This window comes from Poecilia formosa, unplaced genomic scaffold (assembly GCF_000485575.1).
Source record: "Poecilia formosa unplaced genomic scaffold, Poecilia_formosa-5.1.2 Scaffold131, whole genome shotgun sequence".
Taxonomy (NCBI): Eukaryota; Metazoa; Chordata; class Actinopteri; order Cyprinodontiformes; family Poeciliidae; genus Poecilia; species Poecilia formosa.
Window position 1 is genome coordinate 86,553 of NW_006800070.1, and position 24,459 is coordinate 111,011.

Here is a 24,459-nt window from a genome sequence, read left to right on the forward strand (position 1 = left end):
GTGTATTGAGGGTAAAAAGATACAAGTATGTACATTACTATATTGTGAAATAAATATTTATGTTTCATCATATAAATTCATATAACTGTTGGCTTATTCATTAGATAGTGAGTTTTGAAGTCGTAAGATAATTTAGCCTATATTTATATCACAAATAAAATAAAAGTAATTGATTAATATTTGTTGGAATGTATCATATTTATTGATTTAATAAATTCGTAGTTAAATACTGAAGGTTTTTTTTTCAATAATCCATGTTCGAATGTATCACAAGAATTGTTCAAATACATACTAAATACATAATTAATTTTAATTTGATCTCCTTATGTATTCAAGTTTTAAACAGCAATTTCCACATTTCATAGTTTACTTGTGTATTTCATAACGGATTGATGAGTCTAAATCATTAGTTTTCCCTATGTCATAATGTAAAGCCAATATAATAAATTAATATATCTAATTATGTAACTACAATTAAATGTATAGTTCAAATATATTTAATGAATTATTTATATTATTCATTGGGATAACAATTTAAAAGGATTTTAAACTTGTATTTGAAATAAAGGTTGTCATACCATATATTTACCACATGGTGTCACAAGAGAGCTTCCCCTTTTTTCAGCTGCAGCGGTAAACTGCACGTGCATCACATCTGTCAGTGACCAAACGAAACAGGAGCGTTTTCTGTACATGAAGTTTGATTAGTCCCTACATAGTTAGTTATCATTTGGCGTGTCGTCCTATATCGTACTGTGTTTGTGCTGTCATGTTAGCTTTAAAAGTTAACATTTCTGCTCCCCGGATACATTTTCTTTTCACGTCAGTCCCAATATACTTCGCCCCCAAAATCTGATTTGTAAATGCGTCACTGTCCCGCCCCGACGTTTACAAACTGTGCACTCAAATCAGGGACACTGCAGCGACTATGACCCGCTTTTAAGATGCAGTGAGGAATAGGAGGAGAAGGGGGCATCAGTGCAGATAGAAAAGAGAGAGAGGGAGTCAGTCCCACCGTGTTCTGTTGGTAAGGAGAAGCTGGGGTTCAGTCTGGCTGCATCACCGGAGACACAGAGCCCGCATACCCGGAGCTGCCTGTCGCAGGTAAATAAACTCATGTTTGCTACCCGACAATAGGCTTCCTAACACAGCTTAGATATGCAGCTATCTCTGATCGATATGCATGTGGATGCAAGCTGTAGTGTAATGTAGTGCAGTCAACTATTGTCCTGTTGATAGTAGATGTCGCAATTAGATATTGGCATTGTATGTGATGCTTTTCGGTAAAAGTTTAAAAGAGATTAAAACAACTGATTTCCTCACACAGCAGAGGCAGCTGTCCAAGGTGCTGAAACTGAAAAGATTTACCAGTGGCAGGAAACTTAATGTCATCTTGACCACTCAAATGTCTCCGACAGACATTGTATGGAAAGTAGCGTAAGTGTTTTTGTCTCAATTGCAGGTTAAAAGCAATGAAGACGGTCCTGTGAAGTTCCCATTGAATCCATACGGGATTAATGGACCTCTACTATGGCTCAAAGGAGATGATTGTACACCCATCACTTGTTGTACAATGACAAGCATGATTTACCTGACTGTAATAAGCAATTTGTACTTGCCCATTTTACTCTTTGAGGCATTCGTCTTGTCCAAAGGCAAGTATGAGAGGTCAGTTGTCCCAAGTTCTGCCTCCCGCCTGGTGGCACGAATGGATGGGGATGTAATAATAGGTGCCCTGTTTTCCGTACACCACCAGCCATCAGCGGAGAAGGTTGCTGAGAGGAAATGCGGAGAAGTCCGTGAGCAGTACGGCATCCAGAGAGTGGAGGCCATGTTCCACACCCTGGATCGAATAAACTCGGACCCCAACCTGCTACCCAACATCACCCTTGGCTGTGAGATCAGGGACTCCTGCTGGCATTCTTCTGTGGCCCTGGAGCAGAGCATTGAGTTCATACGGGACTCTCTCATCTCCATCCGAGATGACACGGAGGGCTCCAAGTGGTGCATTGAAGGGTCACCCTCCAGCCAGCCACCTCCTACCAAGAAGCCCATCGCAGGAGTCATCGGTCCTGGCTCAAGCTCGGTTGCAATTCAAGTCCAGAACCTTCTGCAGCTGTTCAACATCCCGCAGATTGCCTATTCTGCAACAAGCATTGACCTCAGTGATAAGACGTTGTTCAAGTACTTCCTCAGAGTTGTGCCCTCGGACACTCTCCAAGCCAGAGCCCTGTTGGACATTGTCAAACAGTACAATTGGACCTATGTGTCAGCAGTACACACAGAGGGTAAGACATCATCCTTCTTTTTAGATGTTAAGTGATATTTTTATTGGAGCCTAATGGCTTTTTGCCACGTTGCATCCAAAAATGATTAACAAAGTTGCAAAGAAGTGGGACATGGAAGGGAAACGATGCATGATTTTCAAAATCGTTAGCTAAATAGTACAATGTATATATGTGTCTTGACATGAACAAAATCTCTGAATAGTAGAGACAACCCCCATATGGCATAAAGCTCATACAATGCCTCTTTAATAAATCATCTTCTTCTTCTTTCATTGAAAGAACATATTTTCTTCAATAAACCAGAGAAGGTTCTAAAGAAAGTCTAAGACGAGAGGATCACAGTTTAATAACTGTCTCTGAGAACAAGCTGAGCGGGATCAGTCACTTTGTTGTTTCTTGATGATTCATAAAATCAACAGCATACGTGTGCAGTACAGTGGCTCCGTTGTTATATGGTTGCTTGTGACGTTTCTTCAGTAAGTTATTTTAGAGGAAGAAAGACAAAGAGGGCAGCACATTTACTTTCCTTTTCCATTATTGCTTGCGGTTGTGTCAATAGCTTGTCCCGGGTAATAGAACCGGTTAGTTAATATGTTGATCATATATTTTATATTCCTTTTATGACTTCAATGAATGCTTTGCTTCTTAATTTTTGTAGTTCTGGAGTGACTGTAAACTTACTTAAATACTTGCTAATGCAATCTTTTGGACAAAAAAAAATCAGATCCACTGGGTCAAGAATCAAACCAGCTGGGTTTTCTCTTGATACTCTCATAAACAAAACAAAACAAAAAAAATACTTTATTATTGGGCTTATATGTGATAATTAACATTTAATTCAGAAGTGCAAGTAAAGTTTTTTGGACAGATTTAAACCTGAAACTTCTAGGATGCATTCATGTTCAGTAAACCTGGACTATTACTTTGTAGAATGATCTTCCGTTGTTACGATTGTTCTTTGATTTGGCCATTCTGACACACGAATAGTGTAACTACGGTTATAAGTTTTGGGAACCTGCTAGTCGGTGAACCTTCACTACCAATCCTTCCATCCTTCCAAGCTTTGACCAGCTTCCCTGTTCCTTCTGATGAATAATATTCCCGCGATATATTGCATCTGCTACCATGTTCTACCTTGCTGATGGCATGTTCAGGGTGATTTACAGTCTGTTTCCAACACACGCAGCATTTTGGAGACAGGCTGAAAAGTCTGACTTTGATCAAGAGTGATTCCAAATGTTCACTTTTTCACCTTCTTCTGGGAATCTCTAATGGTACTATGGATTTCTTGATTCTCTATTTTCAGTGCTTAAAGAATAAAGGGAACAGAAAGCAAATGCACACCACACATTTTATTAGTTAAACAAATCTGTAAAATGTTTCATACTTACTCAGTGTTTCATGTTGACTCATCACATCGAGTTTAAATGATATAAACGGAAGCTTGTTGTAAAATTGCAACAAAATGCTCAAATGTTTATGAGGTCCTGATACTTTTGCAAGTCACTGCAGGTGTTCCTCTGATCCCTGGAACTGATTGATGAACTGTTCGAGGTCTACTCCACCTCTCGTCTGTTCCTGGCACAGGAAACTGAATGAGACACAGAACAAACAGTGCATCCAAGTATTGGTACATTTTTCAAAAGGTGAAACTGTTGATTGTCCCTCAATGTGTCGTGTCACTCAATTAGGCAAAGCGTCCAGCTTTTGGACAAATAGATATTCTAGCCACGGTTATGATCTGTGCTCATTAGGCATTCAGTTTTGTGAGTTTCCTGGCTTATCAGGAGCACTGATCATTTGAGGTCTACGAAGGTCAAATCAAGCCTCTTTCCTTAATTGATTCTGGGTTTCTTTATAAAAGCCGTTGAATTATTTAAGAAGTGTAATTTGCATTTGTAACATTCTGTTCACAATACCAAGTCCTGCAGTCAAGCCACTATAATAAAGGTCACGATGTATTCACCTATACAGCAACAAAAATATACATATTGAGTTGAAGCCATGTTTTGTAATACTTTGTAAAAGTATTTATACCCCCATTGGACATTTTGTCATGTTAAAACCAAAACCTCAATGTAATTTGTTGGCATTTTATGTGACAAACCAACACAAAGTTGTTGTTTTTTTTCTTCTCCTAAACTTACAGGCATTTCAAGGGGATCAGCAGTAGAGGTGCAGAAAAATAAATCAGTTCTATAGAGAACTGCAATTTATAGGCCTGGTAATTCTGAATTGAATCAAAATGCTAAATCAATTTTAAGATGTGTTTAAGTTGTACGTCTTTGCAACTACACTGCATATCGCAGAAGACTGAGTCGGCCTCTGTATATATCTTGACTTATTCTATGATATTTTTATTTAAGGGAAAGCCAGCCTGCTAAGCTTATGCACAAACCGATTTTGTTTAAATATAAACTGATTGAATTTGATACAGAAGCTCTGTCTTTTCCACACTGTCTTTTCCACTTATCAGTCACATAATTTAAACAGAATCTGCAGACCGATTGTTTCCGAATCGAATTGCAATTGAATTGGTAGATAGTGAAAGATTCACATCTCTAATCAATAGTCAGGAGGTTCTGTAAGTCTGGAGGAGCCGTACAGATCCACTACTCAGGTGGAGGAATATGAACTGAACTTTTCGTCACAAATCGAATGACTAAGAAAGACATTGTTGAGCGACAGCCTTAAGAAGTCAAATCTAAACGTTTCCTCAAGACATACGGGTGACCTGGAAAGCATGTGGAAGAAGACACTTTGGTCAGATGAGACCAAACTTTTATGTCCGCCGTGAGCGCACTGTAACCATGGTTACAAATGGTGGTTCAGGCATTATCGTGAGGGGATTTATTTCTTCAGCAGGGACAGAGAAGAAGGCCAGAGGTATTTCCAAAATAGCTGAAGCTAAATACAACCCAAGTAAGGCACATTGAGATTTGCAAATTTAAAAGTCACAAAATATGTAAAAAACACTGTATGGCAATTACAAGAATATCAAAAATCCCTCACATGATTTGGAGTCAAATTTCATGCCTGCTTCATTTTTTTTCACAACAGAATATGATAAATGTAGGAAGAGGAGATGATAATCCTGTTAAAACATGGTAAGATTTCTTTGAGGTGATTAAAATCTATTTGGCAAACAGATCAAAACCTGCAGTAAGCACGAGGCGCGTTTTAATGTGTTTTGCCACAACTGATTTATTCTTAAGATCCGAGCAGGCAAGTGGAAACAAGATGCAAGTCTTTAACTTCTGTTACAGCATCCTCTGGATATTTTACAACCCATGTTCTCTTCTGTGCCCAAAAAAACAACAAGAAATTCATGTTCAATGACACTTCATCGAATCTGAAAAACCACGCCGTCGAGAAAAGTTATGAATGACAGCCTACTGATCGCGTCTGTTCCCCTGCAAATGAGCCTCTGCTGACGGCTCCTCTTGTCTTTCTCAGGTAACTACGGCGAGAGCGGGATGGAAGCGTTCAAGGAGCTCGCCTCGCAGGAAGGCCTCTGCATCGCTCATTCTGACAAGATCTACAGCAACGCTGGCGAGAAGCACTTCGACCGGTTGCTCAGGAAGCTGCGGGAGCGTCTTCCCAAAGCCAGGGTTGTTGTCTGCTTCTGTGAAGGCATGACAGTCCGCGGGCTGCTCATGGCTATGAGGCGCCTCGGAGTGGCGGGAGAGTTCCTCCTAATTGGCAGGTTCGTTAGGGAATGTTTTCCCAAGGGGCTTCCAGCTTTATGTGTTGTGTTTTTTTTTTGTTTTGTTTTGTTTTGTTTTTTGGAGGACGGGAGATGAAACACTAACAAGCTAAAGTTGCTTTTATCCTTAGCTGTTTTTTTTGTAAAAATAGGCTGTAAAACTCAGATTAGCTCCTTACTGATGATACCAAGTAGGACTAAAAACGGCACTTAATGGCTCTGTCAAAGCATGTTTTTGTTCCTTATAGAATATGCAGGTAATTCTGTCATTATCATTAAATGATCCACTAACTTTTAATATCTTCATAAAATACAGTAGATGTGATATTAAGATTAACTCCTTTTTCTTTTACAACTTTGTGGTATTTATGTGACAATTATTGAGAGTTTTGTGCAGATAGTTCTTCCAGTTCCATTTCAATTACAGCGCCATGTCAACATATTTACTACTTTTTCACATTTTTGTCACATTATCACTTCAAACCTCAGCATTTATTTTTTTGTGGTTTGTATTGATTTGTTGTGACAGACCAACATGAATATAGTGCAAGAAAATAGTAAAAGGAGTAAAACTATGAAAAGTAAAGTCCTCCCCCCTCTAACGACCTTCAGATCCCACAGTCTGTCTTTAAGTGGAAGGAAAAGGATTCATGATTTCTAAAATCTTTTACAAAAAACTGAGTCAAGTAGCTCAAATTTGAATTCAAAGCCCTGAATCAGCACTTTGTTGGATCACCTTCCTCTGAGGGCGTTAAACTAGGATATATTTTATAATCAATGCACACCTGGAGACTGAAATATTGTCAATTATTATTTACTTCCCTCTACCAGCTGAAGAAAAAAAAAACACTCCCTCAGCATGATGCTGCCACTACCATGTGTCCATGTCTAAATGGTGTGTGCAGGGTGATGTGTAGTGTTGCCATATATGATTTTGGATGTGCACCAAAAACCTAAATCTCTGCCTCATCTGACCAAAGAAGCTGCAAACAGGAGCTGCTTCAGCATTTTGTCACCAATTGGTTTCTTCTTGTCACTCCAATATAAAGCCTAAATTTAATGAGTCCATGACTTAATCGTTGTCATCTCAGATTACAGTAAACATGCACCCATTCTCCAATTACTCCTCTCTGTTTTCAGGTTTGTGCCGTGTTTTTGAGATCTTTAAAACTTGGCATTTCTGTTTTATAATCTAACCCTGCTTTAAACTTATTTACAATTGTTTACCTGGCCTGTCTGCTTGTATTTTTGTCAATTTCTTGTTTATTTACTTTATTAGTTCCTGCATGCTTTATTGTTCAACATGTCTTGCCGTATTCAGTTCATTAATAATGGTGGGAAAGTCTTGCCGTACCTGTTCTGGTTGTGCATTTGAATTTACTGTAGTTTCCTTAGATTAGTGTTAGCCTCCCCTTCTTGGTTTATTGTTTATGTCCTCTTCTGCTACTCTTGTGATTATTGTTCTTTTTTCCCTCCACCACCTGTCTCTTTTCAATAATCCAGCTAACCAGTATTTATCTCTCATTCTCTGTTTGTCCATGGTTTGCCTGTGGCTCTTCCCTGCTCTAGTCTCTTCCTGTCGTTTTCAAAGTCTCCACTGTATTTATTTATCACTGAAATTCAGTTTTGCCTCAGTCGGTTTCTGCATTCAGGTCTCTTAATTGTATAAAAACTGAGAATAAATTACAAACAAGTGTAGTCTATATAATGAATAGATTACCTCTAAATACACTCTGAATGGATTTTTATTAGGGGTATCTGAGTAAGGGGGACTGAATACAAATACATGCTGTACTTTTCAGACACTTTTAGGGTTTTAGTCAACCGTGTCCTTGCAGTAGAAAGTAGAATACTATCACAAAATATTCTTAATGACAATAAATAAAATCATACAATAGTCAATTGAAATTGTTTTTTTTTTATAGTTCTTTAACATTATTTTTTTCTATCTCCAAAGTGTGGTTTAAACTGGAAAAGTTTAAAAACTTACCTTGAAAATGCTTGAAAAGTATGAAACCTATATTATTACAAAATAAATAAACAATAATAAACTAGAAACAATTGACAATTTTCCTAACACTTCTCAAGTATGCATATTTTTCTATAACATAAACCCTAATTTAATACTTTGAAGTTTGTGAACAGCGTATCATGCAAAAGTTTTGCAACTTTTATTAAGGTTAAATGTTAGTGTCTGTTCATCGAATGGTTTTCCTCATAACTTAAGGAAAAAGGACATCACTCATCCTTGTCTCTTGTTTGGAATCCATATTTTTGCGTGTAGATGTTCTCAGCCTGAATCAGTTGTTACACAAAATTCACACAAAACTCAAATGTTCCCAATTTTGCCAAAGAGTTCCTCTGAAGGCAGGAGACGCTTTGAATCAGGCTCACTGATGAATAATGCATCCACGCAGCAAGCTTTCCCGCTCCCTGTCAGATCTCCGGCAGGACGGGCTAATATGGGACAGCACCTCCAGCATAATCTGGGGAGTGTGCAGTAAGAAACATCAAAGCTAATACGGCAGAAATTATCCTATTGTGGAGTCGTGGTTTGTCGCTGGTCTAGTTAGCAGCTGAATTGAGGCCGTAATTAAAGTTAAATCTCTTTCATTCATTATAGATGTTTTGCTGGTTGTGTGGGCATTAAAATGTCACCCGAATGTTTCTGAAACTCACACGATCAAGTAAAAAGCGCTTTCTCTTGTGCTTCATGCCTGCCACGGCTGGTGGGAAGGGTGCAGAAAAGCAGCTTGTGTGTGCACGTGTGTGTGTGTGTGTGTGTGTGTGCGCGTGTGCGTGTGACGGAGTGCTTTCTGGGTCAAGGAGACTTCTAAAATGGAAAATGTTTTTTAGAGCAATGCAGTAAGTGAACACACGCAGTCGCCTGTGCAGCGGGCCAACTGGATGGCCTGGAGGTGCTGGTCATCGGCCATCCATCTTCTGTTCTGCTGTGTAGAGGAAGACGGAGGAGGAAGGCTATTCTCACACCTCCCAATCAACAAATAACTTTTTTAACCAGCTCGGAAGCGATGCCCCCGTTCAATGAAAATGTACTCTATTTGGTTTCGAATCTATCTTAAAATAATTTCCTCCTCTCGTGCATAATTACTTTAAAATCGTCTTCACATGAATAGTTTCAGTTTTGCCATGCGAAGCTAAATGATGTACAAGTGTATGAACTCAGAGTACTTTACAGTATGTGTGTGTGTGTGTGTGTGTGTGCGTGCGTGCATGTGTGTGTGGACGTCAGAGCTGTAGGTTTTTGGCACTGGGAGTGTCGGCCTGGGGGTGGCGTGATGCTGTGAAGCAGATGGCCAGGTACTGTTGAGACCATCGTAGCGCACAGCCTTTGTCGGCTCATTCTTGAAGTGTCAGCCAAGCCAAACGTGCGACTGGCTCCCACAACCCAAAAGAGGGTTTGAGGTGGGATATTTCTGTCCTGCGGATAAACAGCAATTTGTCCAAAGATTATGTTTTAAGTCGGAAACGGCATGCTATGACCCAGATTTATTACCGATTACGGCACCTCAAACTTTTTCACATTTTAGTGCACTACAGCCACTGCCTGTTTAATTTGGATTTATGCGATAGATCGAGCACAAAACATAAGATTTTATTCTGCCAACTACTCATTTTCATTCAAAACTTTTCTTCATAGCAACATGTGGCATGTTCATTTTAAATTCTAAATGAATGAAACAAACATAATTGTGTAATTGTAATGGAACTTACTAGTATATAATCTGTGGTGGTGGATCAGACATTAAAAAAAGATGGATGAAGCTGAATTCAAGGCAACTAGAAGACTTGTAAGAGGCAACAAAAGACTTGAGACAATGGAAAAGCTTTTAGCAATGCTAAAGCTTTGGTTTAAATCAAATCATGCTTTAGAACAGAGGTTCCCAAACTGTGGGGGCGCGACCCCTGAGGGGGCGCCATGCCATTGCAGGGGGGCGCGGGAAGCCTTCTGGATGAAAAGAAAAAAAAACTTGAACGCAGTATGCGCTGGGCTTTTACCTTAGAATGGCCAACTCTCTGTTATTCCTCTGTAAATTTGATACAGTAGAGGCTTCCACACTTCCCATATTTGTGTCCTCTGTCACTTTTATCAGCAGTTAAAACTGTTTAATCCGTTGTTAACATGTCTTAACCTGTTTTTCCGAGCCGCCTTTAAACGAAACATGAGCGCTACAACGCTCGCGCTGGGTTTCCACCAGTGAAGGAGACCTGCTGCTGCTGGCCAGAGCTACGCAGGTGTGTTAGAATCATGGCAGCAAACCAGCAAAACGCAAAGAACTTTTCAGTTTTTCCTCCAAACTAACAGACTGAGTTGAGTAAAGGTGTTGGATGCAGGTAAAGTTAGCTAAAAGATGACTAGCTAGCTAATATCAATACAGCACCTTTAAGCTTGTTAAGAAGTAGCTTGTAGGGTACTGGTGTTGTTGTCTATGTTCAGCTATGATTCATTTTGCCCCCCAAAAAGTTGACCCCCCCCCCCTTGTTCATCTGGAGACGGGGCTGAATATAACAGGGAGTCTCTAAGAATCCCCCTGCACCCCTTTCGCTCACACACATCGTTCAACCAGACAGCTATTTGTAAGCCATAGGGGGGCCCAGAAATAGTTTGGAAACCACTGGGGGGGCCCAGGAGAAAAAGTTTGGTAACCACTGCTTTAGAATGACATAAAGTCAAACCTAAATCCAATCAAAAGTCTGTGACCATTTTTGATGCTGAAATAGTTGTTCATAGAAACTCTCTAGCTAATCTGACCCAGGCCATTTCACCTGTTAGAGGCGTATCCCCAAACAGCTGGAAGTTGCAGATTATCAGTGAAAAATGTGTAAACATTCAGACTTTCCCTCTACTTCTTTAGTTACATGCTACTTTGTGTTGCTCTATCACATGAAATCCCAATAAAACACATCACATTTGTGGTTGTACTGTGACAAAAAGTGAAAACATTCAGGATAGGATTTTTTTCCCCAAACCACGGTATTTAGCGGAAGCCTGGCTAGTATCCGTATTTACCTTACGCTATGGGCTACTGCTTTCTCAGTTCTGTCGAGGAAAAAACTCTGGGGAATCCGTGTTGGTTGTTCCCAGCAAGTGCTGAGGATCTTATTGCTTATTCCTACGAAAAACATAATAATTAGGCTTATATAACCACTGCTAGGGAGCAAAAATAATAATGCACACGGTGGCAGAGTCAGCCAAGGTGGCAGTCAGCGTTCTCCCAATTACAGTCCCATGGAAAATTAGGTTTCTCATTAAGTGGAGCTGCTGATCCCCCCATTACAGAAGAAACTAATCAAACCTAATGCAAGGCATAAAAAAGTTACCATTAAGAAAACCTGAAAAGACGCCAACACTTCCTTCTAAAGGACTTTCATGCAGATTGTTCTCCACCTCTATATTCCATTCACATGGCACACACTTCTGCCTTTTCTTCAACATGTTTTTATTTCCTTGCAGAAGATGAAGGTGAGTTCTTGACAGACAGATTGTTAACCATAATAAGCGACACATGCAGGAAATAGAGATTATGACCAGTGCAGAAACAGATTTCCCTCTTGAGGCTCGGAGTGTGTGAGCCGGGTGAGAGTTTGAATCTCTCAGGGGCAGACGGCACAGCTACGCTCCTAATCTGTGAATTCTCACTGGACTTGTGATTGTGTCAGTGGACTCGGAGGCTTTTCTTGTCTTTTCTCGGCAAGTACAGTGAGAACCGCACACCCTTCGGAAACTGGAAAATGGAGTTGTGGAAACACAGGAGGATATTTGAGAGAGCTCTGAATTTATGACCATTGATTTTTTTTCTTTTTTTTTTTCTTTTGATGTTTTCTTTTTTTTTCCCACATTCATTTTAGGGCTGTAGTCATCGAGGGAATATGTTGTTTACATGCAGGTCTGTGTTCTAATGGAACAACTTTGTGTGTCATTTAATAAAGTACATTCTAACAAGACTGGGTGTTGCCCCAATACATTTCCAATATTTTGTCTTATGTGAATGAAAAAATTTAAATTGTAAAAAATAAATTGGCTAAAGTTTCGGTGTTCACCAGCATTTGCAAAGCGAACATCTAAATTAAATACTTTCTAAAGTATTTAAGCGTCTCATTGACAAAATGGCGCCCTGGCATGTCGCCCATAACCGCCGCTGCTAGCACCACCTAGCATGTGTGCACGTGCCTTCAAAACGCTAGCTTCCAATCTCAACGATGAATCATGGCGGCAGCAGAGACACATACCTTCAGATTAGTTAATCTGATTAATTGTGCTGTTTTCTGCAGTGACGGCTGGGCGGACCGCGTGGAGGTAGTGGAGGGATACGAACACGAGGCTGTTGGCGGCATCACCGTGAAGCTACACTCCGAAGAGGTCTCCTCCTTCGACAATTACTTCCTGAAGCTCAAGCTCAGCACGAACACGCGCAACCCGTGGTTCCCGGAGTTCTGGCAGCACCGCTTTCAGTGCCGCCTTCCCGGACACCCGCAGGAGAACCTGAACTACGCACGCAACTGCTCAGGTAGTATTTATTTTTAACAGAGAAAGTATCCGTTTGTTACTCTGAAATATTGTGATGTATTCAGTGCCAGAGCGAAGGAGCCAAAAGGCCCCATGAAGTGGAACAACCTCTTTAAATATGAATTAGACTACCCGAGGGTAAAATTCTCCACCAGTGAATCCAGTACATTTTTTCATATTGTTCATTTGTGTGTTACTTGGCTTTCACAGAGGATGATGATCTAGGTAAATTAAGTGCTTTTCATTATTAAAGGAACACTGCTAATGCATTAGCTTTGGTTCTTGTTTTCTTGAAATGATGCTCAACAAGCATGTTTCTAAATGTTTTTTTATGACACAGCTCTTTTTATTTATTCATGAGTTTTTTTCCCCCAACAAAAAGCTTGTATATATATTTACGTTTTTAATCAAAATATATGAGGGTTTTATTTAAAATAAAAAAGAAAAGATTCTCTCTCTTGATATAAATGACGTTTAAAGAAACTGATAAACGTAAATATAAATTGGTGCATGCAACACCTATTTTTTTTTCTTCAGTTGACACCTCCGGCTCTACTTATGTGGATTTATGTTGCACTTTTTGTTAAATAATATTTTTTGCAGCATTCACACTTTTTTTGTGTGTGATATTTTTGGTCTGATGCACAAACCTGAAGCTTTTGTTTGCTCCCATGAGCTGTCATGTTTTAATTTAAGAAAAAACAACACATTAAAAATTGTATAAAAAAAATACTTATTTTTGTCTTTTTTGTGGAAAGTAGTTCCCGTTTGCTGTTTAGTCATTTTTATTGTTTTTATTTCTTATTTATTAATTTATTTTGGTTTAGAACTCCAAGATGGTGAGTGATTTTTTATTTTTATTTTTTTTCTGAATGGAAACATAACGCTGCTCACCTCACAAATATACCTGGAGGTTGACTGACATTAAAATTGAAACACATTAATGATACAATTAATCTCAGTGGACCTCTTATATATGAAGCTATTGGGATGTTTTGTTTGGGGTTCCGAGAGCCCAATAATTGGGTTCGTTTGTGCTCTCACGCCCTCCCTCTGGACTTTAAGGCAGTCGCATAAAACAGCCCAATAACTGGCTGAATCTTGCTGAATTTGCATGTGAGCACACAAACCGTGCTGTTCTACTCATATAGTAAGCAGACAAAGTCCCGCTGTCATGCAGCCGAATAATCCCGACATGCAGCAGTAGGTCCCTCTGCTTGCATGCAGACATCATAACATCGCCGCATCATGACTGAATCTCCTACAGCTTAGTGAGTGCAGCGAGCGTCAAAGACAAGGAGCTGCTAAAGTAGGTCATCACCAGTCGCTCCCTTCGGATGCTCACCCAGCTGCTAACCCGACTGTAGTTACTGTTTGTGTGTTTGTTTGCACAGGCAGCTTTCCCACCAGTTGTTCTGAAATCATTATTGCAACAAGCACAGCATACAGGAGGGGATGCTTATAAAGAAATATCGTCACCTGCTGCTGCAATCTGTTTTTTTTCCCCCACAGAAAGTATTGCATGAATTCTCAACAAATGATTGAAATGCCATGTAACAGGAGAGTGGAACAAACCAGCAGCAGAAAACAAGTAGAAAATTTAAATCCAATTGTAAGATACATTTAATGAACTGCTCTCCTGGAAATCAGCCAAGATCTTTTTTCCACACCCTGTTTTTGATTTTTACAAATCCAAAAATGTGTTTTAAGGATTCTGTGAAATTGACGCGTTGATGCTAGTCTCAATCTAAGATACCGTAATCCTTTTTTTTGTATGTTTACAAGTATGATGTTTCATAAATCACAGAAGCTCAGTTTAATGGAGATTAACCCTGATCATTCTCTGGTTTTTCTTATTTTAGACTAAAGATGATCAAATATATTCCTAAAAAAAGAGTGAAATGGCTATTTGAACTTAGCAACAACAGAATCTCCTACACTCAGACACCAGCTTCTCCAGCATCATTTTGCTCACACAGGATTGGAATATTTACTGGACATGCAAGCAAGCAATAGAAAACCTATTCTTTCTTTCCTTCTTTTTTCGGGACTGCTTGTAGGAAGCCATATCTCCAAAATAAAACAACCCTTATAGATTTTTCTCCGTTTACACAAAGCTCAGAGAAAGCAGTGTTTCTGTGACAGCATAGTTTAAGGAGAAGAACAGTGCAATCGCTCTCTACACAAAGGAGGAATGGACATTCAGTCTGTGTTCAAAAGTGGATCATACTTAGACAGGCGAAATACTAATAATTCTTGCTTTAGGATAAACCTTGCCAGACTTCCAGCCTTCACACTGGTGCTCAGATCTGCAACATTAACGCCTGGACCCATCTATCTTTTGGCTGAAATCAAGGCACCACCAAGATCACACACACATTCAGATAAACTACAGTTAAATATTGCTAAAATATAATGGTTCAATAATGAAAAGGGCTGTTTTTAAAACAAAAAAAAATATATATATTTTTTTGTTGGTTTTGAGATAATTTATATTACGCACCACAATTAGTAGCCACGTGTGGAAGCCGAGACCAGACGTTTTATGTATGTAGCTTTTCCTGATGGTTTTCTCGAAATAACAAGTGTGTGTGTGTTGAACTGTTTAGATTTTTATTTGCAAAAATATTTTAAAACCATTTATCATTTACCTTCCACTTCACAGCTGTGCTCTTCTTTATATTTTTATTGTGTCCAGTAAAGTCTCAGGAAAACACAGGAAGTGTTACATAAGTAAAGGTTTAAGACGTACAAATACTTTTCCAAGGCATGTGCATGTACAGGATAATGCTATCTTGTACTGATAGTCAAGGTAAAGACTGCAGTGTAATGCATTATTACTAGTTGCTTTAGCTTGCATTGCAAAAAAAATAATAATAATAATCAGACTTCAGGGACCTTCAGCGAGAAGATGCAAAATATTGAACACAGCTATTAACACAAAAAGCTTGCCGCAAGAGAGGTTTAAGTACAATGTGAAACACTTAATTAAAAAACTGCTTTCTCCAGCTTGCATTACACTGAACTGATAGGGTGTGTTTGAAAGATCACATACTCTAATGTTACTCATTTTTTAAGTATTTGTTAATCCCCGCAGTGACAGATGAAATTAAGAAGCTAAATAAAAGACAAACCCGTGAGACTTTGTGACATTAACCGTGGTCGAGCAGAATACAGAGTCGATGCGGTGCAGGTTTTAAACAGTTGGACCATTTCTAATTGAATCCTGACTCATGACTCCAAGAATGAATAGTTTTGCCATGGTAACAAGGTTTCTTTGAAGCCATTTTCTGAGACTTCCAGTTCCTTAAAAGCAGTCTCCCACAGAGGACAAAAAAAAAAAAAAAACGAGCGTGTTTCCAGCAGCTTGAATTCAGAGAACATTTTCTGCATCTATGTGCACCCTATCACTCCTTTGTAATACCTTGCATCCTGCCAGGCAACCTGTTGGGTACATCTGAACCTGAGAGATGACATAAAACATGCTACTGCTTGCATTGACGAGGCACTGTACGGCTTTTCCCTTTTTAAAAAAACGAATACACTTATCTTGTAGGAGATTCCTTACTGTTGTCTCCTTCATGGGCAGGTTACGAAAGTCTTGAAGACAACTATGTTCAAGACAGCAAGATGGGCTTTGTCATCAATGCCATCTACGCCATGGCACACGGTCTGCATGACATGCACTCTCACCTCTGTGATGGCCATGTGGGACTGTGCGATGACATGAAGCCCATCGATGGAAGCCATTTGCTGGAGTTTCTACTCAAGACGTCCTTCACAGGAGTGTCCGGGGAGGACATATGGTTTGATGAGAATGGAGACTCGCCTGGAAGGTGAGCTACTTTATATGTGTGGTTTAAAGCGTGGTTGTATGCCACAATTGTGGCTAACAGATAATATAAATCTCATAGGCATTGTCTTAATAAAAAATAAAAAAAAAGCTGCTCAGGCTTGAAAACCCTCCAATGTGGCTCATTGAAAACAAATCTATAAAGAGGAGTGGGCTAACATTAATCCTTAGCAATGTAAAAGACTTAATACCAGTTTTTACTGACAATTGCCGTCAAGGCTGGAAAGTCAAGTTACTGGGTTCAGGAAGTGGTTAATTGTTTTTGAAATAGATGTGCCACGGTTTTTCTGAATACCTTTTTGTCCCTCAATAAATTAAATTATGATTTTAAAGTTGCTTGTTGTATTTACTCATATTATCTGTGCCCTATATAAAAAATTGCATGATGAAGTCAAGTACTTAAGCATTACAAATGAACAAGAAATCTATTGGGAAGGAAAGCAAAAAAAGAAATATCACTAATTTGAACAACACAAAATGGGAAAAACTGATTTGAAAAAGAGTCTGTTAAAGAGTCTTTTTTAGCTATAAATTATTTAGATAACCTTGTTGTCATCTTTGTCCCGCCCATCTTCACTCAGGTATGAGATTATGAACTTCCAGCACGTGGAGCCTGGTGTTTATGACTACATCAACATCGGCTCGTGGCATGAGGGCATGCTGAGCCTCGACGATGAAATGATCCATATGAACAGCAGTGACATGGTCCGCTCCGTCTGCAGCGAGCCCTGCTCCAAAGGAGAAATCAAGGTCCAGGACTAATCTTTTACACGCTGCGATTAGACTCCACTGATGGCTGACATCTTTAATGTTTTTGCACTGAGAAAGTCTACTCCCATTAGAGACAGAACAGACTTTAGTCATACTCTTTAGTTGTCTATTTAACTATACAGTGTTTGTTGATAGCTAGCTGACTAGCTAACCAGCTAGCTTAATACTTAGCTAGACAGCTAGCTAACTAGCTAAATAGTTAGACAGTTGCTAGCTAACTATCCAGCGAGGTAGTTAGCTAGCAGCCTGTCAATAGATCTAGATAGACTTTTTATTAATCAACAATAAAAATATTGTTAAAAGCATTGTAATTCCAGTTGAGATATTATTTGTTTTCTATAATTCTGTTATTACTCACAACTGTAATAAGTTATTTATTAGTAAAAGATTTTAAAAAATAATAGTTACACTACCAATTTGTTACTTATAACTTTTATTTATTTACATGTTCCATGTTTTAAGCTAATATAAAATATTTACTGGCTTTCCTTTTGTTCTGGGCAGCAGAGAGTCACACAGTGGTATTTTTAGATAAGTACTTTATATATATATATATATATTTGTTTCTTTTGGATAGGTCATAAGAAAGGGGGAGGTGAGCTGCTGCTGGATATGTACTGCCTGCAAGGACAATGAATATGTGCAGGACGAGTTCACATGCAAGGCCTGTGAGCTGGGCTGGTGGCCTGACGAAGAACTGGAGGGTGCGTTTGTTTGTCTTCTTCTCCTCACTTTTACAACTGCTGTAAAGTTATGTCAGTTTTGGAGACAAGATGATAGAGGAACTAAAAAGCTATCATCAGAACTGTACCAAATCACCAGATAATAAATAAATAAGACTATGTGGAGTTCCAGTCAGATGGCATGAATGTCATACACATTTTGTTACATTTGATTTCAACCACTCTTGTTTTTTTTGGGGGGGGGCGTTTTTGTGAAGGGCCAATCACTCAGTGATCTTCAATTGCAAATTGGATGCATGGTTTTTAAATTCATTGTGCATTTCCTCTACATAGAATCAACATACAGCATATAAGCTCAAATAAATACATACACCACCAATATCTGGATGAATCATGCATGTTTCAGAGAAATCATATCTTATCAAGTTTCTGAAGTAATTCTAGTTGGATATTCAACCACTCATTTTTGTAGTAATTGATACATTTTAAGTATAGTCACATGTACAACCCGGTTTTAGTCTGGACAATTCCTGAATCTTAATGTTTTCCTGGATGACACACTCCACAACCAGAGTTGACGGTTTTGGTATTGTCCACCATCTGACCCAAGCGGTCACCCTCAAAGGAAAATTGATTAAGATGCACAAGAACAATCAGATTTTTTGTTCTTTTTATGGAGGACCCAATCAGATGATTTTTTTTGTCTGATTAGAAAAGGGTTATTATGTTTGGTTTGTTTGCTTTCATGCTGACTTAAACTGGGGTTACTTTAGTTGCCAGAGTACCCACTCCTTTGGCATTATGCCTTCAAGCAGCGACAATTGCTTGACTTACAAAACCAAAAAGTTCCCCTAAGCTCTTACTTCTTCTGCCAGAACTACTGCACCTTGCACAGTTTGTCCTGCTAAGAGTTTTCTGCTTCCCAAACCTGTTCTGTCCTATTTTCATTGCCTTCCCATGACACCTGAGAGCACATTCATCATCTTCACCATTTCATCCGACAGCAGCCCTATTCCACTTACCACTCTTCTGGCCCACTTTAGCAAGGCCTTGTACGCCTTTCCAAACAAAAGACATCTTCTTAACACATTCATCAAACGTAAGCTTTTGCATTTTTATCAGCAACAGCATAACAGTGCTGATGACACCAACAGAAACAGATCACCCCTTGACTGTCTATGTCTAGTTTAAAAGTGTTAGAAAATATACAGATTCCACATTCCCCTTGTACTCTACGAATGTAAAAATATACCGTAGGTGATTTTACTCTGATGACTGAAATGTGCAGCTATTTACTTTGTCCTGCTTCTTCGGCCCCCTCTAGCCTGGCTGCAGCCCAGCCTGGCCATGGCTCAGTTGAAAGGCGTTTATTTATAGTTGAGCTAAAAACCTACTTTAGAAATTACTGTATTTTCTCCGACTAAGATGCTCGTCATTTCTTGTACATGCAGTCATGTAAAGTAGCCTGAAGTCTGAGGGCTTTTTATTTCAAAATTATTTATTCACCTTTGAGTTGATAGCCAATCTAATATAATCATATTTTGTCAGGCTGGAGCCACAAACGTCCATATATTGATACATCATAAAGCCACCGCCATTCTGTAATGGTGTTGCGTAGTCTTAGTTTTCCACCACACATACTATTTTGCATGTTGCCTAAAAAGTTAGATTTTGGTCTCGTCCGAGCACCATTTTTACGCGCATTTCATCTTGCCCCTGTAGATTATGTAGCTAGCCTTATAGGCCGCTCTTCTTCCACAATGGCCAGATGTGAACAGTTTCTCCCACCTGAGCTGTCGATCTGTGCAACTCCCTCTAAGTTATCATGGACTTCTTGTTGCTCCTCTCATAAATGCTTTTTTGCTGGCCTCTCAAATTAGGGTTAGTTCCTTAATAAGTTTGCATTCTGGCTATGTTCTTTTCATTTTTTAATAAAGGATTGACCAGCATCCTTTGAGATGTTCAAAGTTTGGAATTTTGCTTTCTTACGTAATTTTGTTGTGATTTTTGCCTAAACGTTCCTTTTTCCTGACCTATCTGCAGTCTTCCTGGGTCTTCGTGATGCTAATGTTGTTTGGCAAACATCTGATGCCTTCTTAGAAAGCTCTATTTCCTTTAAATTAATTTATTTCATTTGAAAAAACAAATATTGTAATGTTCCATTTTGACCCCCAAGCACCAGACAGAGGTTTTGCGACTAACACTGGTTTATTTAGATCAAACATAACGGGGCAGTTCTCAAAGAAATACCAGCCAACTCTCTCATCCTCCAACAACAGCCCCCTCCCTCCCAAGAAGCATCCCAAGATTTCTTCTAGTACAACCTCAAAAACAACCTAACTTAAGAAACAATAACCGTGCAACAGCACCTAATAATCCATTACTGATCAATGCAATTTCATCTTGGTCTGACACATAAAATCCCCATAATGTTGCTGGTCAACTCGAACAACCACTGTGAGCTTTGTGATTCTGTGACATGATGTAAAATAGCATGTATTCTTCCGTCAGGTTGCGAACCAATTCCCCTGCACTACCTGGAGTGGAGCAATCCAGAGTCCATCATCCAGGTTGTCTTCTCCTGCCTGGGCATCCTGGTTACGTCATTCGTTGCCTTTGTCTTCGTTTTGTACCGTGACACGCCTGTGGTGAAGTCATCCAGCCGTGAGCTCTGCTACATTATCCTCGCGGGGATCTTCCTGGGATACCTGTGCCCTTTCACCCTCATAGCGCGACCCACGGTGGTGTCCTGCTACCTTCAGAGAATTCTCGTCGGACTCTCGGCTGCCATGTGCTACTCCGCACTCGTGACCAAAACCAATCGCATCGCTCGCATCCTGGCGGGCAGCAAGAAGAAGATTTGCACCAGGAAGCCGAGGTTCATGAGCGCGTGGGCTCAGCTGGTCATTGCCTCAATACTTATTAGTCTTCAGTTGACGTTGGAAGTTACGCTTATCATCATGGAGCCTCCCGAACCGATCAAATCCTACCCCAGCATCAGAGAAGTCTTTCTGATCTGCAACACCAGCAACCTCGGCGTTGTGGCGCCACTGGGCTACAACGGTTTGCTCATCATGAGCTGCACCTACTATGCCTTCAAGACCCGCAACGTTCCCGCCAATTTCAACGAAGCCAAGTACATCGCCTTCACCATGTACACCACGTGCATCATCTGGCTCGCCTTTGTGCCGATCTACTTCGGCAGCAACTACAAGATCATCACCACGTCGTTCTCCGTGAGCCTCAGCGTGACTGTGGCTTTGGGGTGTATGTTCACGCCAAAGATGTACATCATCATCGCGAAGCCGGAGCGGAACGTGCGCAGCGCGTTCACCACGTCTGACGCTGTGCGCATGCATGTCGGCGACGGCAAGATAGCTTGCCGAAGCAACAGTCTCCTCAACATGTTCAAGAGGAAGAAGAACACCGGGAACGGCAGGTGGGTTCATTAATTGAGTCTGAGTCCTGCTCCTGAGGCACCTCAGGGATGCTCGTTTTACTGGAACTCCCTCTCTGAGGGAGCTTGACATCTAGCTGTATTTACTGTCAGAGAGGCACCTGTTGTAAAGTGTGGCAAATATAGGTCATCACTCAATTCACACAGACGTGTCATCCTTTGATTTGTTGGCGAAATTAAAACAAGCATCCCTATGTGCTGAGGGATAAAAAAAGAATAAAAAGGGTTTCTACAGGACTCATTGAACTAAAGATCAGACCAGAAAATAATACATCTCACGTCAGAAGTCTGCATACATTAACCACTGGCATAAATGTCTGTTTATTTAAAACTTTTAGTAATTTATTCAGTGACAAAACTTTTTTCACGATCGACTGTTTTTGTTTGTTTTTACAAAAATTGGTAGCACAACTTTTATATATTCTTGACTTTATATATTCCATACTGGCTCAAATATATACATTAATTGGCCAATTTATAGTTGTGTGTTTGGCCTGTTTGTATTGTGTGAACACCCACTCCTTTACAAATGTTAGCTACTTATCTGGAGGTAATGGTAAACCTTCATTATTCCCACCTCTATTTGCAATGCATCACTGTCACTGGCAGCAAAACAGGTCCATTACATGATGCTGCCGTCACCATGCTTGACCGTTGTACCAACACATTTAAGTGAATTCTGCAATTTTTGCCAAGACAAATGGTCAAATATTCTACTAGAATTGATCTGGAAGCTTGTTTAAGTTGGTAAGGTGCAACTTACTAGGAGACCAAATGGTGATAGGAGTGTGTAGTCAAAATTGAGCCTCTGTGGATTAGAGAAAATTCACAATCAATCAAGTGCAGTGAAGTTTTGTTTTTAAAAATACTGAAATTCATTGTTTTATGGTTAGTCTACTCAGGAAAAAGAAAGATTGAAAGGAACTACTGAACATTACTTGACATTCATGCCAATCTTGAATGCATGTAAGCTTCAGACTAAAACTATGAGGCCTTTGTGTGCTAAATTCAACTCTCTATTAAACCTGAAGATACCCTGAAATACCATCTATACACTTAAAATCAACTAGAACATATATAAAAACCATTGTTAGTTTCAAACTAGCATGATTTTCTGACATGAACTTGAACCTGTCTTTTCTTCTACACCTTTGCGGGTTCCTGCGCAGTAACAGCCATCTTTATTTTGTTCATAGTTCTAATGGAAAGTCTGTGTCATGGTCTGAACCAGGTGCAAGACATCCTCCCAAAGGGGATCATATGTGGCACAGACTGTCAGTGCATGTGAAGAGACAGGAAGCAGGTTCCAATCAGATGGCTGTCATCAAACCCTTAACTAATACCTACCAAAACACTGCCGGGGAGTTCTCAGACCTCAGCACTAAGACGTTGTACAATGTGGCTGAGGAGGATGAAAACGACCCGCTCACTTACAGCTCCCCCACCACTCCCCCCATGATGGCCCACGGACAGATGCCAGCCTGTGACATGACAAAAGAGGCGGCCGGGGACATGGAGCTCTATTCCCTGGAGCGTCTCCAGCAAAATAGCGTCATCCCTCAACACTGCGTCACAGACCGCCTGCAGGAGGAGATTGTTCTGAATAAGTTCAGCAGTGACACCCATGAGCTCGTTGACAACGTGTGCCTGCCTCCGGCTGTTTCAGGCATGCCGGTGTACCACCAGGCTCACCTCATCCAGCAGGAACCCATCCTGCCTGTCCATCTTGACCCATTTGATGAGGAGCCCGTCTCCCCTTTAGAGGAGGAGGAGGAAATGGAGAGCGAGCAGTTCGGCCTCCTACAGGGCTACATGTATAACAACACCCAGATTCACGACGACGACGAGGAGGAGGAGGACATGATTGAGGTCAAATTAGCAATGGAGGACTCCGTCGCCCTGATGCCTCCATCCCCTTTCCGCGATCGCTCTGGTACCCCAATAAGCCCATTTCCCAATTCACCAGTGTCCGAGTCCGTCTTGTGCACACCTCCAAATGTGACGTATGCCTCTGTCATTCTTGGAGACTACAAGCAGAGCGCTTCGACTCTGTAATTTGATGCCCTAAACGTTAAAGGTGCAGTGCGTAACTTGAATTTTTTTAAAATGTCTTTTTTACCCATTTGTTAAAACTGTCACCATGTCGTGCCAGTATGGTTTGAGACAATTTGTGAAAAGATCGATCTCCTCCAACTCCTCCATGAGCTACTACGGTCATCTGAAGAAATGCACCACTCCCAATCAAAAACATCCAATCAGAGCCAGGAGGAGGGTCTTAGCGCTGCCATTCATCCTTGTGTACACGCTGCTAGATATGCTAATGGAGGAGAAATAACTTACCATTACAGGAAAACCGTTTATCACAGTCATCAGTCGCCATACTAACTAGCTTGAGCATTCATGACAGACTGTGCTCGCGGTAGCATAGAAGAGAGCAAGAAGGGGGAGATAAATGGGAGAATGAGCAGCGCCACACAGAGGGGTGACTGACAACGGTAAGACCCTCTTCCTGGCTCTGATTGGTTGTTTCTAGATAGCACTGGGAGAAGGCAGAGGAGCTTGATCTTTTTTTATTTTTTTCACAATTTATCTGTCTCAAACAAAAATGTCACGACAGTGTCAGTTTCAACAGATATGTAAAAAATATTTTTTATGAAAGTTACATACTGCAGTTTTAAGAGTTCTGCTACATGTTCAAGTTTACGTCGACATGCGCTGTATGTGATAATATATAAGGAAAAAGTCACTCTGTGGTCATTTTCACTCGATAGTTTTTACTTAAGTTCCTACATTTTATAAGAATTAAATACACCGTATGCAGTAGTGAAATATCTTGCAAACACGCTGTATATTTCTGATGTAATATTTTACATTTAAGTAGATTCTGCCTTTACTTGACAATTGAATAAGATTGCCAATGGATACATGTACATTTATTTATTTGAAAACAGATTTTTAACCAGTCTAACAATAGTTTCAGTATAAGACTATTCACTTTGACAGTATGCTAAGGAAAATGTGTCTTGTGTTTACACATTGTAACTGCTGTCTTTCATCAGATAAGAGGAGGATATAAGCAGCCGTTGGGTTTTAGATTGTCCCATTTATGTTATTGTAGAATTAGGTGAGATGAAGAAAAAGCTGCTCGTAGAAGTTTAAGCTGAAGAACAGT

The 24,459-nt window shown here is 40.0% G+C and overlaps 1 protein-coding gene across 4 annotated transcripts; it reads left to right on the top strand.

Moving 5' to 3' along the window:
- The first annotated feature begins 715 nt into the window (after positions 1-715).
- Positions 716-23,857, top strand: grm1b (glutamate receptor, metabotropic 1b). Of its 4 annotated transcripts, none has more exons than XM_016676280.1 (11): positions 716-1,104; positions 1,463-2,288; positions 5,745-5,994; positions 12,289-12,524; positions 12,734-12,748; positions 13,351-13,362; positions 16,113-16,359; positions 16,958-17,126; positions 17,725-17,851; positions 20,342-21,269; positions 22,519-22,718. In XM_016676280.1, exons 2-11 carry the CDS (start codon positions 1,574-1,576, stop codon positions 22,625-22,627), a joined length of 2,808 nt encoding a protein of 935 aa, XP_016531766.1. In that variant the 5' UTR covers positions 716-1,104; positions 1,463-1,573; the 3' UTR covers positions 22,628-22,718. The 4 variants fall into 4 exon arrangements, with proteins under 4 accessions (XP_016531766.1, XP_016531764.1, XP_016531765.1 ...); XM_016676278.1 differs by having other exon boundaries at positions 722-1,104; positions 22,484-23,857; XM_016676279.1 differs by lacking the exon at positions 13,351-13,362 and having other exon boundaries at positions 722-1,104; positions 22,484-23,857.
- Positions 23,858-24,459: the final 602 nt, after the last annotated feature.

Excerpts from the sequence above, each read along its gene's own strand:
- grm1b (XM_016676278.1), top strand. The coding sequence starts at position 1,574 with ATGACAAGCATGATTTACCTGACTGTAATAAGCAATTTGTACTTGCCC. Across the intron at positions 2,289-5,744 it reads GTCAGCAGTACACACAGAGG|GTAACTACGGCGAGAGCGGG; the intron begins GTAAGACATCAT and ends TGTCTTTCTCAG. Across the intron at positions 17,852-20,341 it reads GCCTGACGAAGAACTGGAGG|GTTGCGAACCAATTCCCCTG; the intron begins GTGCGTTTGTTT and ends TTCTTCCGTCAG.